The sequence below is a fragment of the Biomphalaria glabrata genome, chromosome 9, assembly GCF_947242115.1.
Source record: "Biomphalaria glabrata chromosome 9, xgBioGlab47.1, whole genome shotgun sequence".
Classification (NCBI taxonomy): Eukaryota; Metazoa; Mollusca; class Gastropoda; family Planorbidae; genus Biomphalaria; species Biomphalaria glabrata.
The window spans coordinates 25,485,970-25,505,697 of NC_074719.1; the positions used below are offsets into that span (position 1 = coordinate 25,485,970).

The 19,728-nt window shown below is 34.0% G+C and overlaps 1 protein-coding gene across 1 annotated transcript; it reads right to left on the reverse strand.

The window, feature by feature from the left end:
- Window positions 1–63: 63 nt before the first annotated feature.
- LOC106056773 (ribosome-recycling factor, mitochondrial-like) lies at window positions 64–18,650 on the reverse strand. The gene is made up of 7 exons (XM_056040622.1): window positions 18,631–18,650; window positions 13,663–13,905; window positions 13,003–13,149; window positions 12,167–12,285; window positions 8,901–8,992; window positions 8,111–8,270; window positions 64–1,307 (listed from the first exon to the last, which is right to left on the reverse strand). The coding sequence occupies exons 2-7, from the start codon at window positions 13,892–13,894 to the stop codon at window positions 1,224–1,226; spliced, it is 834 nt and encodes a 277-aa protein (XP_055896597.1). The 5' UTR covers window positions 13,895–13,905; window positions 18,631–18,650; the 3' UTR covers window positions 64–1,223.
- Window positions 18,651–19,728: the final 1,078 nt, after the last annotated feature.

Sequence of the window (19,728 nt, forward strand, 5' to 3'; positions counted from 1 at the left end):
GAATAGCATTATTTTAATGTCAATTGTAAGTAGAACATTTCATAGAGACTACTGAAAATCAAATTTTAAAAAATAAAATGTATTTATTTATTGTCAAAACGCAACTAACAATCCTTAAACAGTAAATCTCATGACAGGATAGAGAACAAGAAACTTTATTCCATAAACATCTTGTAACATTTCAGCTTCATGAACATGGTGAACATCTATCACTTCATTTCGTCAAACATTATAGGATTGAATGGACGCCCTGATATTCTATGCTACAAACCTATGTCAAATCAACAAGTGGTCTGAGGTTCCAACAGGGCCGGCCTTAGATAGGTGAATTGAATTTGATGGCCCCAAATGAAATAGAAAAATAAACAGGGAAAAAAAATATAATTAATTTCATTTAAAACCTAGTGTACTACTGCACTAATGAAGTTTCACTATTTTGTCTCTTAAAAAAAAATATTTCGAGTCCTGTGCGAGGCCCCCATCAATCGGAGGCCCTAGATGGCTGCCTAGTTTGCCTAAGGCCAGCCCTGGTTCCTACTTTGAAGGCAAGTGTGAGCACAATCTCATGGACATAAACAAATTTTAATTACAATTTATTCTTTACAATTACTTTATAAAATATTTGCTAGAAATGAAGAAATTTTACAGTATGAACATAATATTTCATAATAATTTTAAAGGTTATTCCAATAAATGTTTAGAGCTAAATCAATGTTACAGAGAAAAATGCTCATAAGTAAAAAGTAATGTGTAGACTACTGCAATGCTTAAAGTATTTATACCTGAAATTGTACCAGGATCACTGACTCCAACAAAATTTTTGTCCAAGTCTCTGATACACATATTTTATTTGCAAAACTTTAACTACATACTAGAAATAGTATTTCCTTCATGTTCTAAGTTTTTGTCCAACTCTCTGATGCTAATATCTATAAAATAACATATTCTCTAAAGTTCACAGATCACTTATTCTCTAATATGTCAGCTTGTACAACTTTCAAGCTTATTCCACTAAAGCTATTCACCGAAGACCTGCAAATCTCTTACACTCCTATCATACTAATGCCCAAATTACTGGCAAAACACAATGGAAAAAAAAATTATTCTTAACACTGTGATTAAAAAAAAAGCAGGTATTGTATAGATGATTATTGGGTCAACATGGTACTATGTGATGAGAGTCCTAAACAACTGAAACTATTCATGTGATGAAAATTGCTAATCTATTTTCCTCCAAGAAGCTCTTGTTGTTTAGCAGCAGTTATCTCCTCCACTTTATGTAACACTTGGTGCATCATTTCTTGTACCTAGAGTACAATTAATGAAACAAGTCATTTAGAAATATACAAAAAAAGGTCAATGACTTGATTTAACTTAAAGGTTTCTTTATCTACAATTTATATTATCATTAATATTCTTAATTTCTTTCACAACTCCTGGTTATGGTAGAAAAAAGACATATAATCTTACAGACATTGTGATACCGACAGGTGATTTCTCAGTTATTCCCATTTTACACCACCACATTCATGAATGCTTTTGCACCAGGGGTACAGCGTAGTGATGAAACTTTATATCACAAACATACCGAAATTACATTCAAAACACTTAGCAAACAAAAAAGTTCTCTTTGAAGACTAAATTGTATCAGAAGAACAAGCAGGTTAAAGACATGGTTGCAGCTTAACAGAACAAATCCAAAACCTCAGGATAATCTTCAAAAAATACTGCCAGCAACAACAAAATCTATTTCATGTTGGTTGTTTTCAAGAAGGCTTTTGACAGAATCTGGCATAAAGCACTCTGGGTGACAATGGAGAAATACTGACAATGGAGAAATACACAAATACAACATAAACAAAAGCATAACTTTAAAAATTCAGAATTTTTATGACCAAACCAGTAGTGCAGTGTACTTCAACAATAACGTAACTGGTTTAAAATCAGTGAAAGTGAGACATGGCTGCCTTCTTTCACCAACACTTTTCAATATTTTTTCTTGAAAGAATGTTGGAGGATGCTCTTAAAGGTTACAAAGGTACTGTTAGCACTAGTGGACTAAGAATCACAAACTTGCATAGATGGTCTGGCAGGGACAGAGGAAGAGCTAGCTGACATGGTGATGCACATACACAAGACTTCCAAAGCATGTGGTATGCAAAATCAATGCCAAAAAAAAAATGCACATCAAGATCAATAGCCAACAGGGCTTCAAAATGGACATCAGTATAGGAGGCAAAAAGCTGATAAGTGTCCAAAATTTTTAATACCTCTGAGCTATTATTTCAGATGCAGGAACCCAACCCAAACTACTGGCTAGAATTGCACAGTCTACAGCAGCACATGTGAAGCTTAAGACAATCATTAAAGAGAAAAGCATAGCCTCTCTTGGCATTAAAATCAGACTGATGTGCTCCTTGGTCATGGTGACATTCTTGTAAGCTTGTGAATTTTGGGTGCTAACTGCAGAATTAGAGAGGATCAACCTAGCAAAGGATTCAAGATGCCTTAGAAGGATCCCAGATATCGCCTACAAAGACCTCACCACAAATAAGAAAATTTATACCAGGATCACAATGGCTATCAGGCCCCATGATCACCTATTGACCATAGCCAGAAAATGCAATACTTCTGTAAAGCCATATCATAAGACCTTCATGCAGAAAACAGTACCAGGAAAAGAAAAAGCAAACAGAAAAAGTGATGAGAAGACAATGAAAAGATTCTATTCAAGTTGAAAGACATGAGAAGTAAAGAAAGATGGTCAATAGATCACATATGAAGCCACAATAGTCCAACAGACTAAGGAATAGATGAAGATGAGGAGGTTCAAATGCTAAATGGATCAATGTTTCACCTATCATCCTAATGTCTAATGCTAAATGAATCAATGTTTCACCTATCATCCTAAAGTCTAATGCTAAATGGATCAATGTTTCACCTATCATCCTAAAGTCTAATGCTAAATGGATCAATGTTTCACCTATCATCCTAAAGTCTAATGCTAAATGGATCAATGTTTCACCTATCATCCTAATGTCAAATGCTAAATGGATCAATGTTTCATTTACCATCCTAAAGTCTAATGCTAAATGGATCAATGTTTCACCTATCATCCTAATGTCAAATGCTAAATGGATCAATGTTTCACCTATCATCCTAATGTCTAATGCTAAATGAATCAATGTTTCACCTATCATCCTAAAGTCTAATGCTAAATGGATCAATGTTTCACCTATCATCCTAAAGTCTAATGCTAAATGGATCAATGTTTCACCTATCATCCTAAAGTCTAATGCTAAATGGATCAATGTTTCACCTATCATCCTAATGTCAAATGCTAAATGGATCAATGTTTCATTTACCATCCTAAAGTCTAATGCTAAATGGATCAATGTTTCACCTATCATCCTAATGTCAAATGCTAAATGGATCAATGTTTCACCTATCATCCTAATGTCAAATGCTAAATGGATCAATGTTTCACCTACCATCCTAATGTCAAATGCTAAATGGATCAATGTTTCACCTATCATCCTAATGTCAAATGCTAAATGGATCAATGTTTCACCTATCATCCTAATGTCAAATGCTAAATGGATCAATGTTTCACCTATCATCCTAATGTCAAATGCTAAATGGATCAATGTTTCATTTACCATCCTTAAGTCTAATGCTAAATGGATCAATGTTTCACCTATCATCCTAATGTCAAATGCTAAATGGATCAATGTTTCATTTACCATCCTTAAGTCTAATGCTAAATGGATCAATGTTTCACCTATCATCCTAAAGTCTAATGCTAAATGGATCAATGTTTCACCTATCATCCTAATGTCAAATGCTAAATGGATCAATGTTTCACCTATCATCCTAATGTCAAACGCTAAATGGATCAATGTTTCACCTATCATCCTAATGTCAAATGCTAAATGGATCAATGTTTCACCTATCATCCTTAAGTCTAATGCTAAATGGATCAATGTTTCACCTATCATCCTAATGTCAAATGCTAAATGGATCAATGTTTCACCTATCATCCTAATGTCAAATGCTAAATGGATCAATGTTTCATTTACCATCCTTAAGTCTAATGCTAAATGGATCAATGTTTCACCTATCATCCTAATGTCTAATGCTAAATGGATCAATGTTTCACCTATCATCCTAAAGTCTAATGCCAAATGGATCAATGTTTCACCTATCATCCTAAAGTCTAATGCTAAATGGATCAATGTTTCACCTATCATCCTAAAGTCTAATGCTAAATGGATCAATGTTTCACCTATCATCCTAAAGTCTAATGCTAAATGGATCAATGTTTCACCTATAATTCTAATGTCAAATGCTAAATGGATCAATGTTTCATTTACCATCCTAAAGTCTAATGCTAAATGGATCAATGTTTCACCTATCATCCTAATGTCAAATGCTAAATGGATCAATGTTTCACCTATCATCCTAATGTCTAATGCTAAATGGATCAATGTTTCACCTATCATCCTAATGTCAAATGCTAAATGGATCAATGTTTCATTTACCATCCTTAAGTCTAATGCTAAATGGATCAATGTTTCACCTATCATCCTAATGTCAAATGCTAAATGGATCAATGTTTCACCTATCATCCTAATGTCAAATGCTAAATGGATCAATGTTTCACCTACCATCCTAATGTCAAATGCTAAATGGATCAATGTTTCACCTATCATCCTAATGTCAAATGCTAAATGGATCAATGTTTCACCTATCATCCTAATGTCAAATGCTAAATGGATCAATGTTTCACCTATCATCCTAATGTCAAATGCTAAATGGATCAATGTTTCACCTATCATCCTAATGTCAAATGCTAAATGGATCAATGTTTCATTTACCATCCTTAAGTCTAATGCTAAATGGATCAATGTTTCACCTATCATCCTAAAGTCTAATGCTAAATGGATCAATGTTTCACCTATCATCCTAATGTCAAATGCTAAATGGATCAATGTTTCACCTATCATCCTAATGTCAAATGCTAAATGGATCAATGTTTCACCTATCATCCTAATGTCAAATGCTAAATGGATCAATGTTTCACCTATCATCCTTAAGTCTAATGCTAAATGGATCAATGTTTCACCTATCATCCTAAAGTCTAATGCTAAATGGATCAATGTTTCACCTATCATCCTAATGTCAAATGCTAAATGGATCAATGTTTCATTTACCATCCTTAAGTCTAATGCTAAATGGATCAATGTTTCACCTATCATCCTAATGTCAAATGCTAAATGGATCAATGTTTCATTTACCATCCTTAAGTCTAATGCTAAATGGATCAATGTTTCACCTATCATCCTAAAGTCTAATGCTAAATGGATCAATGTTTCACCTATCATCCTAATGTCAAATGCTAAATGGATCAATGTTTCACCTATCATCCTAATGTCAAACGCTAAATGGATCAATGTTTCACCTATCATCCTAATGTCAAATGCTAAATGGATCAATGTTTAACCTATCATCCTTAAGTCTAATGCTAAATGGATCAATGTTTCACCTATCATCCTAATGTCAAATGCTAAATGGATCAATGTTTCACCTATCATCCTAATGTCAAATGCTAAATGGATCAATGTTTCATTTACCATCCTTAAGTCTAATGCTAAATGGATCAATGTTTCACCTATCATCCTAATGTCTAATGCTAAATGGATCAATGTTTCACCTATCATCCTAAAGTCTAATGCCAAATGGATCAATGTTTCACCTATCATCCTAAAGTCTAATGCTAAATGGATCAATGTTTCACCTATCATCCTAAAGTCTAATGCTAAATGGATCAATGTTTCACCTATCATCCTAAAGTCTAATGCTAAATGGATCAATGTTTCACTCACCTATAATTCTAATGTCAAATGCTAAATGGATCAATGTTTCATTTACCATCCTAAAGTCTAATGCTAAATGGATCAATGTTTCACCTATCATCCTAATGTCAAATGCTAAATGGATCAATGTTTCACCTATCATCCTAATGTCTAATGCTAAATGGATCAATGTTTCACCTATCATCCTAATGTCAAATGCTAAATGGATCAATGTTTCATTTACCATCCTTAAGTCTAATGCTAAATGGATCAATGTTTCACCTATCATCCTTAAGTCTAATGCTAAATGGATCAATGTTTCACCTATCATCCTAAAGTCTAATGCTAAATGGATCAATGTTTCACCTATCATCCTAATGTCAAATGCTAAATGGATCAATGTTTCACCTACCATCCTAATGTCAAATGCTAAATGGATCAATGTTTCACCTATCATCCTAATGTCAAATGCTAAATGGATCAATGTTTCACCTATCATCCTAATGTCTAATGCTAAATGGATCAATGTTTCACCTATCATCCTAATGTCAAATGCTAAATGGATCAATGTTTCATTTACCATCCTTAAGTCTAATGCTAAATGGATCAATGTTTCACCTATCATCCTAAAGTCTAATGCTAAATGGATCAATGTTTCACCTATCATCCTTAAGTCTAATGCTAAATGGATCAATGTTTCACCTATCATCCTAATGTCAAATGCTAAATGGATCAATGTTTCACCTATCATCCTAATGTCAAATGCTAAATGGATCAATGTTTCACCTATCATCCTAATGTCAAATGCTAAATGGATCAATGTTTCATTTACCATCCTTAAGTCTAATGCTAAATGGATCAATGTTTCACCTATCATCCTAAAGTCTAATGCTAAATGGATCAATGTTTCACCTATCATCCTAATGTCAAATGCTAAATGGATCAATGTTTCACCTATCATCCTAATGTCAAATGCTAAATGGATCAATGTTTCACCTATCATCCTAATGTCAAATGCTAAATGGATCAATGTTTCACCTATCATCCTAATGTCAAATGCTAAATGGATCAATGTTTCACCTACCATCCTAATGTCAAACGCTAAATGGATCAATGTTTCACCTACCATCCTAATGTCAAATGCTAAATGGATCAATGTTTCACCTACCATCCCCCAAGTATCTCCATCTCAAATCAAAAACTTTTAATCACTAGATCAACCTCTGTACCACTACCATATTTTTGCACTTAAAACCCACACAAATATTTACCGCGCATAAATTACAAATAAGTAAAAAGCAAAATGGTACAACTCGCACTCTTATATTGACTCATATGTGCAAAGCGTGACTAGTTGTAAATAGGTCACAATTGATTAATGGTACATTAAAGATTCTCTGCCACATCTGCACTATTTGTTTTCTTGAGGTTTATGATGAAATGTTCATAAAGCTTTTAGATGTGCATTTTACAATCACACAGCGACTTATACAAGCTATAAAGACACACCAGTATGTTCATAGTTTCCATTATGATGTGTTCATGAGTAAAATACATTTTTTAAACCTCATTTGTTTGTAAAAACTTTGTATGCAATTATATGATACATCTTTTTTAGCATGAAAATGTATTTAAATAAACAAATTTAAGTGTCAAACTATCTTTACTCACATATGTTTTTATTGATTCAAGTAATATATGCCCAGCACTTATGAAGGCTCTAGTCCACAGACAGAGACCCTGATTTAATGCCCAAGACAATTTTAAAATACAAAATGTATATGTTCTACCCCACAGACAATTTGTGTTTTCTACCCCACAGACACAATTTGTGTGTTCTTCCCACATATACAATTTGTGTGTTCTTCCCACATATACAATTTGTGTGTTCTATTGCACAGACAATGTGTGTATTTCAAAATGAAAAGGTTTAAAAAAAATAAATAATTATGAGATATAGACTCTTGACTGCAATACATCTGACCTAAATGTGAACAAAACCAAGAAAAGAGACAAACTGAATCATTGATAAATCTGTAAGAATGTTGGTTGGTCATAGTAAACAAAATTAACTTTAAAATCTAAAAGTAAATATTTTAATTATTAAATGATAATCTACTTAAAATCTTAGAAATCAAACATTAGGGTCACAAAGTATCTTGAGCTTGATTCTTAAACTTTTTTTTCTTCTCAGCTTTGATCACAAAAGATCAATACAACAGATCTCAGCATTTAAATACCAACAAATTAATCACCTTATCTTCAGCAGCTTGTAAATCATCTGCTGAATGTCCTTCTTTGGATGACTTGATTTTCTTAGAATACTTGGAGAAAATATCTCTCAATTGTTTTTTAGACTTCTCACTCAGAGCTTTAGCATTCTTAGACAGATTCTCTCTGTGTTCACGAGTTACTCTGAAACCAAGTGATCTTATTATCTCTAGTGTAATACTAAAATAAATTAGTATTTAACTTAAGTTTTACAATCTATTACTGCATAGTGCAAAGGGTATGACAAAAGAATTAGTTGTATCCAATCTTATATTTAAAAAGTCATGACAGCACCAAGAAGTTTAAGATGAAATTAGATTGAAACATTAAATTTCTTTTTTTTACTTAGACTTAGATTCTCCGGTGCCATTTGGCACATTGTCACCATCAATGTCTGTAGCCTCTTCCAACTTCCCTGAGGTACTCCATGAAAGTGCAGCGACAAGTTATCTGAGGAAATCCCTGTTAGCATTCTCCTCGTATTGGCCTCCATGTCATTGCTATCATAGGGATGCGCAATTCATTATGTTGCAGGTTATGTCCCGCAAACCTTATGGGAGGCCAAGTCATATCGCACTCATTAAGTGGTTAAATGCCCGTTCGGCATCAGATTTCTTTGTCTGTGACCCAATCTCTGTAAGTGACTTCTAAAAACTGTTTTAGCCACTTCAGATCAACTCAATATAAATGAAAGACTTTGTACAATTAAGGATTAGAAAACTATAAATATGGTTCCTTTCAATGTATTTGAACAAAAAAAATGACAGAACTTACTTGGGAATAGGTACAAAAAGACTAGTTCCATCTTGCTGAGGGTTAATATTCATTCCTGATCCCATGAGAGCTTCTTTCACATTGGTGATATACTACAGAAAAAAAAAGATCAAAGACTTTATAGTCTTTTATATTTATTTCATATGCTTGATATTTATAGTCGACATCAGAACATGTTCAAAAAAAATTAAAAGTCTAGTATTCAGTTCAATTAACCAGTGAAGCAAATCAAAACCATTGCCAAATTTTGTCAATGTCAATAGTGGTGCTATCACATAGTTTTAAATAAAGTAGATAAATCACCACAATTCAAGTCCATGAAAAACTATTAACAGTTAGGATAATGCCACCTGAAAAGATAACTAATTTATAATTTTGCATTCAATGATAACTAGCAAAGAATTATACCAAAAAGTAGACTAAGTATTTTTTTTAAATATAACTAGAAGTCATAGACACATTTTTATTAATAATATAATGTTCTCTTCACAACAATATATATATATATAGAGAGAGAGAGAGAATTTTTAACTTTGCTATGCATAAGAGTACTTATATCAGGGTTAGTAGCATTTTCAATGACAAAATTTTAGGACATTTTAGGAGGTTTTTTTTAAGGACGAAATGTATGATGTGTGTGTATATATATATATATTTTATGTGTGTATGTGTCCCTCCTGTTTGTGTGATACATACACATACAAAACTATTTTTCAAATCAGTTATTGTTACTTGATTTTGGAAATATCTTGCTAACATCCCACTAAAAACAGAAACAGTATCATCAGCTGTGGTATGTCCACAGAAAATGTAAAAATGTAATGAAAATTATCTTTTAATCAAGAACCTACTTGACTGTCATCCCAAAAACTCAAACAACCTTTTTTTCAAAGATTTATTAAAGAACGTTACAAATGAATGCTGTTCCATTTTTTTGAAAATAAGAAACATTCTTAGAGATGTCTCCATAATGTGTATTCTCTGAGGTGGAAATGTACATTTACTAGAGTCATGGTGTGCATTTGAGGTAATGCTCTATTCTTTTGTTACCTGTGCTTAAATCCTCTTTATAAACAGAGCCTACTAGTATGTCTAGTTGACATTTGCTTACTAAATAATGGCTGGGGGGGGGGGGGGGGGGAATTTCACCTATTAGCATTTTTTCCAGAACAATTTCTTTTTCAACTATGTAGTTTCCCTGGCTTTTATGACCGAAATAAGTTTTACGGACTTTTCACAGCTGTGTGAGAAATATTTTAGTTCAATCTACAGTACATCTAGACTTTAGATCTAAGTCAATAAAATTTGTGAACTTTTCACGGGTGTGAAAGAATTATCTTCACTAGATTCTAGTGATTTAGCCTCTAGATCTAAGTCACTTAATTTGCAGACTTTTTAAGGCTGTGTGCGAATTATCTTCACTGAATCTATTGTAGATCTAGACTATAGATCTAAGTCACTAAAATTAGCGAACTTTTCATAGCTGTGTGAGAAGTATCTTATCTTATATAATACAGACGTTACTTCAAAAAAGAAGATGATTACCTCCTACGCGTCATGCATTTAGTCATGCATATATTTCTTGTCTAGAGTTTGAAAATCTACTTTAAAAATTAATTATCTTATCTTATCTTATATAATACAGACGTTACTTCAAAAAAGAAGATGATTATGTCCTACGCGTCATGCATTTAGTCATGCATATTAACCAATGACTTAAATTCTGCCAAGTCACTGGTTTTCCTGGCTAGCTCAGGCAACCCATTCCATGCTCTAATAGCACTAGGGAAGAAGGAGTATTTGTACAAATTTGTCCTAGCATATGGGACGAGGAATGTGCCTCTATCTTTGTGTCTTTCAGAGTATTTTATTAAATTTTGTTTTTGTATTTGAAGATTATGGTTCAGTGTTTTATGTATAATTGCTACTTTACTTTTGAGTCTTCTGTCCTGAAGGCTTTCTAAATTTAGTTATTTTACTAAAGGTGTTACTCTTGTCAAATGTGAATATTCGTTTGTTATGAATCTCACTGCTCTATTTTGTGTCTGTTCCAGTTTATTAATGTTTTCTTGAGTTGAGGGGTCACAAACGGAGGATGCATATTCTATTATTGGCCTAACCAAGGTTAAATAACATTTTAGTTTTATGTTCTTATTTGATTTATAGAAATTTCTTTTAATAAACCCTAATGCTTTGTTTGATTTTTTTGTAGTTTCATCAATATGTGGATTCCATGACAGTTTTTCATTTATTATAACACCTAGTTATTTTGCGTTTTTAGTCCGTGTTACTGGTTTGCCATGAATAAGATAAGTGGAATTAATTTGTTTTAGTTTTTTTGTTACTCTTCACTTCACTGAATCTATCGAAAATCTAGACTCTAGATCTAAGTCACTTAAATTCACTGACTTTTCACGGCTGTATGAATTATCTCCACTGAATCTAGTGTAGATCTAGACTCTATAGATCTAAGTCACTTAAATTCTTGGACTTTTCATGGCTGTGTGCCAATTATCTTCATCAGAATCTAGTGATTTAGCGTTAATCTAGAATCTAGCCTATTTCTAGAGTAATCTAGACATTAGGCCTACATGTATCAAGATCATTAAATTGACTAAAATTCACGGCACAGAGTTTTCAGGTTAGGTGCAAATTATCTTCACTAGATCTAACTAATATCTAAATCTAAATCTAGATTTGATTTCTAGGTAGATGATTTACGGACTTTCCACGAGAAGTCACTCTTAATGTTACAAGAAGAGTTTAGGTGAGGGAGTGCATGGAGGGGTGAAGTTTACACATTAGGTTGGTAATTGCTCTAATTATAGACAATAGTCAATACAGACTAGATCTAGCACATCTTCAGTCAAAACAATGAATCACCATTTCTACGCTGTCTTCAGACAAATAAAGCCAGGTGATTGAGGTGAAATGCTTGCTTGAGGCAAGGTCAACTTCAATCATGAGGTCGCGCTTCACATGTGGATGAATGGCGGTGTAGATATGTAGTCACTGGTCAGCTCATTAACACAGTTAGCCCGTAATGTCATGCGATGAAAATGCCTAGTTGTTTCCCCCACACACACACACATATTTTTAGCAAGAAAAAAGCAAAATTATATTTTTTTTAAAAATTGGGTAAAATTTTAGGAGAGGGGACAAAATTTTAGGAGAATTCTGGCAATTATTAGGAGAATTTTAGGAGTCTTTTCATTTTTAGGAGATTTTAGGAGTGCTGCCAACCCTGTTATATAATGCAAGAATACCTGAGGGCTAGTTGCCAAGTCTATAGTCAATAACTGAGGAGATTTCTGTAACACCTGGCCCAGTTGTATCAAAGGAAAATTACCCTCTGGTGTCTTCACAACAAGATTATCAAAAGCACCTTGAAATGAAATACAAGTTCAATTCAGTTAGATATATAAAAAAAATAATGTGATAATCTTCTCAACTTGCAGAAAATACTAACTATAGCAGCATAATTTATAGATATCAAACAGTGTTACATTTCAAAGTACAAAAACAAAAGTTAAATAATCTACAAGGCATTGTTACCAGACAAATATGTAATATGTCAAGAGGCCTTCAGGATTTCATTAGTACAAGCATGACAGAAAATTGTGATCTAGCATCCAACAATAGTCAGTAAGAAGTGAACTAAACTGCCACCTGAATAGGTAACTAAAGTATAATGTTGCATACTATAACTAACAAAGACATCAAGCTAGTAGTTGTAGATCCTAACTCTGTAGGAGATAAAGACATGAAGCTAGATGTTGTAGATCTTAATTCTGTAGGACATAAGATACTAGAAATTTGATCTACAGTCCACCCAGCTCTAACATTTGTCTTTTTGGGAAAGTAAAGACTGGTTGCTAGGCCACGATACAGAATACTTGCTCCATAAAGTGCCTTTTTTTTTTGTTAAACATTTTCCAGTAAATGAAGCCCTATAGAGTGTTGAATAAAGAGCTTAACTGATTTTAACCAATACAATGAAACTTTTAACAAGATATACATTTGTTTTTTAATATTATCTTCACATGCTTTAATCCTCAACTTTTTTGTTTTCAAGTGTTCTACAACAATAAGAAGGAAATACCTATAGATGTTCTCAAAGTCACTTGGTGAATAAACTTCTCATGCAGATCTTCCAACACATGGTTGAATTCCTCATTCACCTTCTCCATGTTGACTAAGCCTTCCAGTTGTTCTGGAGCCAGGTCAATCTTTTTGTGTCCCTTACCACCTGTAAAAGTGAAATCAATTCTTGAGATTTCTAAAATACTCTAATTCACATTCCGTTATAGATTGACATCAATTATTGAGATTTCTAGATCACATTATTTCAGAGTCTCCTTGGGATTCTTCAGATTTCTAGAGCACATCGATTTATTTTCTCTTAGAGATCGCCATCAATTCTTAAGATTTCTAGAGCACATTAATTCACATTCCTTTAAGAATTGGTCTCAGCAGGACATCATAGTCAGTGGAGAATCAGATGTGGTGCAAATCAATAGACCTTGAAATTTGTCAGCACTAAATCAATAAGTGTGTTTGGCGCTTTGTATTTGAGGTCAATAATTATAATTGACAGTTTATTAAATGTAAAACATAATTAAATTAAAATGACATCATGTAAAAAATAAAGGTGAAATAACTGATCATTTCAACAATATTATCATTTGAAAACCAAAAGGAAAAAAGCTGTTTTTTTTCAGTAATTTTTTTTTACAAAATACTCAAATTAAATATTACTGACCTTTGTCTTTCCCTTTCTTTGAATAAGCTCTAACTATACTCCATGTCAATGAAGGCAATGTGTTCCTTGTCAGCTGGATCTTTCTCTTAAGATGTATACTTTCTGTCCTATTTGCATCAGCAGTAAACAAACAGTGTTGTCTAACTAAACAAGACTGTATGCTAGTTGCTCTCATAAGTTGAAGCAGGAGACTATTACACAAAACATTGCTGGATCTTATACATAAAGCCATATCAGAGACCCCTGAGTTTTTAAAAATGGAAAATAGATTTTCAGTGTATTATTAAATCTATATAGAGTAATTTATTTATTCAGGACATCACATGAATCTGTACAACTCTCTGTTTTTGTGGTCATTAAATCTTTATTTTGATATTTAATATATATGAAACTAGCGCTATTTAATGTGCATGTCCATTTTCCAATTATTCTGACCCAATTTCCTTCCATTAACCTGTCTTTTTATGTAAAAAAAATGAAATTCAAATTTGTTAAGTCAGGTGTTTTTTTTCCTATGTCTAGGCTAATGTTACCAGGATGACTTTACCTCTTCCTAGGGTTAAGACTATATTTTTGGATGGCTAAGGCTAAGTCTATGCAAATTAGCCCCCCAGCATTTATTCTGTTTTTGGAGCTGATTTATATTTATTTGATTCATAAGCCAAGTTGTTTAATTTCATAAACAAAAATTAATAGGGTGTTTGTATTAAATTACGATTTTCTTACCAAAATTTATACTGAATACTTATTAAACTTTTATCTAATAATCTAGAAGATAGAATATATATATATATTTTTTTTTATACTAGATTTAACTAGATCTATATAAATTATAATTATAAGATAATAACATAAGTATAATATAAATTATATTAAAAACTATAAATAATTATAAGTAGATTAGATCTATAGACCATCAATGCCATCATGATCATAAGATCTAGATCTAGTATTCGTAGTTATAGTATGACTAAGTATGATAGTATCAATAAGAATATTCATAGGTAAAACTTCATATTCAATCATAGTAACTCATACTTAGAGATCTAGATCTAGTCATACTAGTTATCCTATACTCTTAAGCGAGCAATTCTTGTATGTATGTATGTATATATATTTATATTTATATATATATATAAATTTTATTTCGAAAACGGCTCTAACGATTTTCTTTAAAATTTCAAGGTATGTGCATATTAGTGAGAAAAAAATTCTCAACTCATTGGCCACATCGGGAAAACTCGAGGTCGACCGTTATATCAGTTTGAAAATGCCTCATTATCGAAAAATTAATTTTGGCTAGAATGTTTTATGAATGAAAATTTTCCATGACGTAAACGGGAAAAAAAACTTGACACCGCTTACGTCACTAGGCTCACAGCAGTACACTAAAACATTTCTTCGCAAACAAGAAAAAGTTTTAATGATTCAATTGGTGTAATTAAACATTTGCGCACCATCTAATTCTACATTGATCCATTATGAAACTATGGAAGAGAAATAATGAAATTAAATATCTTTATGTATGATTAGTTATTGTGTTTTAAAGGCTTTATAAATTGTTTACACCCGTAGGTAGCTTTTACTTTATTATTATTTTGCAATGTGTTAAAGCTTCGAAGTCTACTGTCCCATACCAAAACATAGGAAATGGTCATAAAACAGCTTATCTATGCCTTACTTGCAGAACCAGGGCCGGCCCTAACATTTGCGGGGCCCTATGTGAAATGGATTGCGCGCGGACCAGTAAGGGTAGGGATAAGGATAATAAGTGAAAATAAAGATTTTGTATTAGAAAATAAATTCGTATTTGCATTACATTTTTATTAAATGAAAGCTGACGATGCCGTTTTTTTATATCACGCATAGGACTGGTGTTTACCATATTGATTGACACCCCAAAGTGACAATTTTGTCTTTTTAAGGACATTTTATGAGTTTCAGATTTCCAGGAGCTCCTTGAAAACAAGGAGACCACGGGAACCCTATTATAAATTATAATGATTTAATTTAATAATTTACACCTAGAATTAGCGCGGGGCTTTTGAACCTTCGGGGTCCACTGCGGCAGCATAGGCCTAAAGCTGGCCCTGATGATATCCAGCTCGCGGTCAGCGAATTTTCATCATGCTGCTGCTTTTTTTTGGTTACCCTATAAACCTCGGTAAAACAGAAGTCATGTTCCAGAAGTCACCCAATAAAACCTACTCAGCCCAAAGATCACCGCACATAGACATCCCTTAAAGTGGTAGATAACTTCACTGTCTGGGAAGCATAGTATCAAATGACGCATTGCTTTAAAGAGAGGTTGATATGTGATCAGGGATAGTCGTGCTTTTGGACGCCTCCAAGCGAGAGTGTTTCGAAATAAATCGCTCCGCCTGTCTACAAAAATCAGTGTCAACAAGTGATTCTCTTAACCCCTCTATGTGGATCTGAGACATGGGTACTTTATAGAAAGCAGCTATGACTTCTTAAACAACTTCACCAAAGACCGCAATATAAACAGCGATATTCTTGCAAAATGGTATGAACTTCTTATAATCCGACAGTCACGCTTTGCAGGGCACTTATTCCGTATGGGTGACGAACATATTTTTGGCAATGTTTTTTTTTTAGTAAGCTGAAAGGTTGTCGGAGTAACAGAGATGCCCCAGAATAACGCTTCTTTCTAAAATACTAACGCGATGTTTTTAAGTCTCGAAGGATTTTACTTTGTTACTAGGTGCACGTTTTACACTATAACGTAGAGATTTTGCATTGTCTTCGAGTCCGAAGATGAGTGAGGAATGCAGTATTTCCCATGGCTGCGCAGCCCCAGCTGTGACCTACATATTTTGCCACATCCAGGGCAAGCATAACTATTGTCCGCAGGTGGTCGATTTAGATTTTCTTTTCGCCGTCTGCGTTTGTCCTCGGCAGCAGATTTTCTTTTGGTCTCAAATGTGTATCCCGTGGCCTTCGTGAGTGACCTCCAGCTGTCTCGTTCGGAGGCCGCATACAACCAGGTGCTCTCTTTTATGTCAGCCAAGGAAAGTTGACGCCTAAGCTGGTCTTTGAAGTGTTTCCGTGGGGCGCCTCTGTTTCGTCGACCACCTTTTAGCTCACCAAAAAAAAAAAAAGACTGTTGCCTTTGGCATACGTTCGTCTCCCATACGGTATACGTGCCCTACCCAACTGTCGGACCATAAGAAGTCCCTCTATACTGTCCATACCGACGTTGGCAAGGACATCGCTGTTTGTAGTGCGGTCCTGCCACCGTATGTCCATGATGGAGCGCAAGCATCTTTGGTGAAAGCACTCAAGAAGTCTTAGTTGTTTTCTGTAAAGTGTCCATATCTCAGAGCCATAATGAATATATTAATTGAAATATTAAATGTCAGAAAGTAACCATTTTAGAAGTTACACTGCAAAGACTTTCTTCCAAGCCTACAAGCAATGTAAAACGTTAAGACGTGAGCTGTGGTTTTCTATAGGCCTAATGTAAGGGGGGGGGGGGCTTTCTATTCTAATCGCCATGTACAATTAGGCCTACATTGAGAACTGACAGAACGAAAAAGCAACTCTTCGGACTGATAGTCTTTACCCGATCGTTCATTTTCGTAATTACAACAATATTCCCAAAATGACTTCGGGTATATATTCTTCCTTAACAAATTATTCATCCGAGCGAGGCTCGGTCACCTGATATTTACTAGTAATACTACTAATCTAATCATATTCAATATAATATTCATATTCAATTCACATACCCTATTACTATGATACTTAACTAGTATAAGTATAACTAGTCATAATAGTCATATGTCGATATGTCATAGAATTTAGATCTAATTAATTCTAATTGGAGCAATTAAAATAGACTTCAAAGAAATCCAAGTCACTTAGATGTAGACCTCTTTGTCAGTCTTATATGTAGTAGATCTATTCTAGACCTAGAATAAGAATAGTAGATCTAGATCTAGAATCTAGCTCTGGTCACTCTGGTGAAATTCAAGTGACACCGCTCTCCGCTATTCTATACTTGTCTCCCTTTTATTCTTGTTCTCACTTACATATATTTTTTTTCTCACTTACATATATATATAGACTATATCTATATATGCCTACTATTGAAATGACTTATTAAAACCCTTCTCTAAATATCCTATCAAACATGATTTCGGCATAAACTTAAATGGGTTTAGTTTTTAAATAAAAACTTAAACTATTTCTGCCAAGAATTTTATGGCTGCAGATTTCTACTTAAAATGTTAGCAATATTGTAGCCAGGGCCGGTCCTGCAGATTGCGGGGCCCTATGCGAAGCGGGTTAGGGATAAGGATAATAGGTGAAAATTAAGATTTCGTATTAGAAAATAAATCGTTTTTGCATTTTATTCATAATTTACTAAAGCCGATACACATTCAAATCTGCCTTTTAGATGTACCATTGACTAGCATCTATATAGATCTTGATCTATAAAGCTCTAGAATCTAGATGATTAGACATGGGCGTAGCCGGGGAACCCCCCCCCCCCCCGAAATGAAATCCCCCCCCCCGGTGTTGTTGTTGTTTTTTGCTTTGATTTTGTTTACTTTGGTGACTTTTTTTGCTTTGATTTTGTTTATTTTAGGTGAGATTTTAATACTAAACCATCACTTGCCCCAGCGCAGCCAAGGGGGTTTTTAGTTTAAAACCACTACAAGGGGGGTTTGCAGTTAAATTCCCCTCTTCTATAAAACAAAAACAAAAGAAAATGCAAACGACAATCCCCAAATTCCAAGAGCATAGCTAAGGAAGATTTTGATTTTAAAACTCCCTCCAAACTTTACTATAAAAACCCCTCTTCAATATAAAAAAGCAAATTACACACTGAAAATGCTATGAGCATATATAGCCAAAGGGGTTTTGAGTTTAAATTTTAACCCCCCTCCAGCGGGATTTAAAGCTACAAAATACCTCTTCAATATAAAAAAAGCAAATTACAAACTCCAAATTCTATGAGTGTAGCCAAAGGGGGTTTTGTAAAAATGTTTGTTTTACATGTTTCGGATGTTCCTTCAGAGTTGAAAATAATTACTTCCTAGTCCAAACCTCCCGCAGGACGACGGGGGATGGGAGCGGGCCGGGTTTGAACCCGGGACCATCGATAAATCTGAACGACAGTCCAGCGTGCAAACCGCACGACCAGGCAGCCATCCTTTTTTTTGAGTTTTAACCCCTCTCTTTTTTTTTATTGCCTCACTTCCTGTTAATTACTTTCTCACACTATTACTCATTACTATTAGCACACTAGGGGAGTTTTTAGTTTAAAATCCCCTTCCGGAGGGTTTTATTTGCAGTTAGACCTTCTCTTCTATAAAACAAAACAAAATAATAATGCAAACGACAATCTCCAAATTCCGATAGTGATTGCATAGCTAAGGGGGATTTTGAATTTAAAACCCCCTCCCAATTTATTTATTTTTTTACGATAAAACCTCGATCTTCTTCAATATAAAAAAAGCAAATTAGCTTTGAGGTTGAAAAGCCCCTCTTTAATATTATTCTAAAGCAAACTATTGTCACCAAATTCTATCAGCGTAGTTAAGGGGGTTTTGGGTTTGTTTAAAAAAAAAAAAAGATTTTTTTAGTTTATAATCCCCCTCCAGTGGAGGAAAATGAAAACAGAGAAATCCTAGTAGGCATATTACTTTGCGCCACACTTTCATGGAGGACCTTAGAGCAGTGGACCCCAGGTGGGAAGAGGCTTCAGACATTGCCAGTGACAGATTTTTTGTGGAGACAGCTTGCCGACCAATGCACCGAACGGCGAGGGAGGTATATCGTCCTAAGTAAGTAAGAATAGCAGATTAAATCTGGACTAAAATTTTTAATAGCAGGATAATGCACTGTAGATACCTCGGAATATGTTTGTTTGTTTTTTAATACATGAGATGAACTCCTATTGAAAAATCAGATCACGAAGGACTCAATCCTCCCGTAAAGCTCTGGTAAGAAACTTGGCCGTTCGGCGTAATGCCTCGTAGCTACCATATAAGTCGAGTGACTGCTCAGACAGGTCCCCCCTTAGCTCTCGGAGCT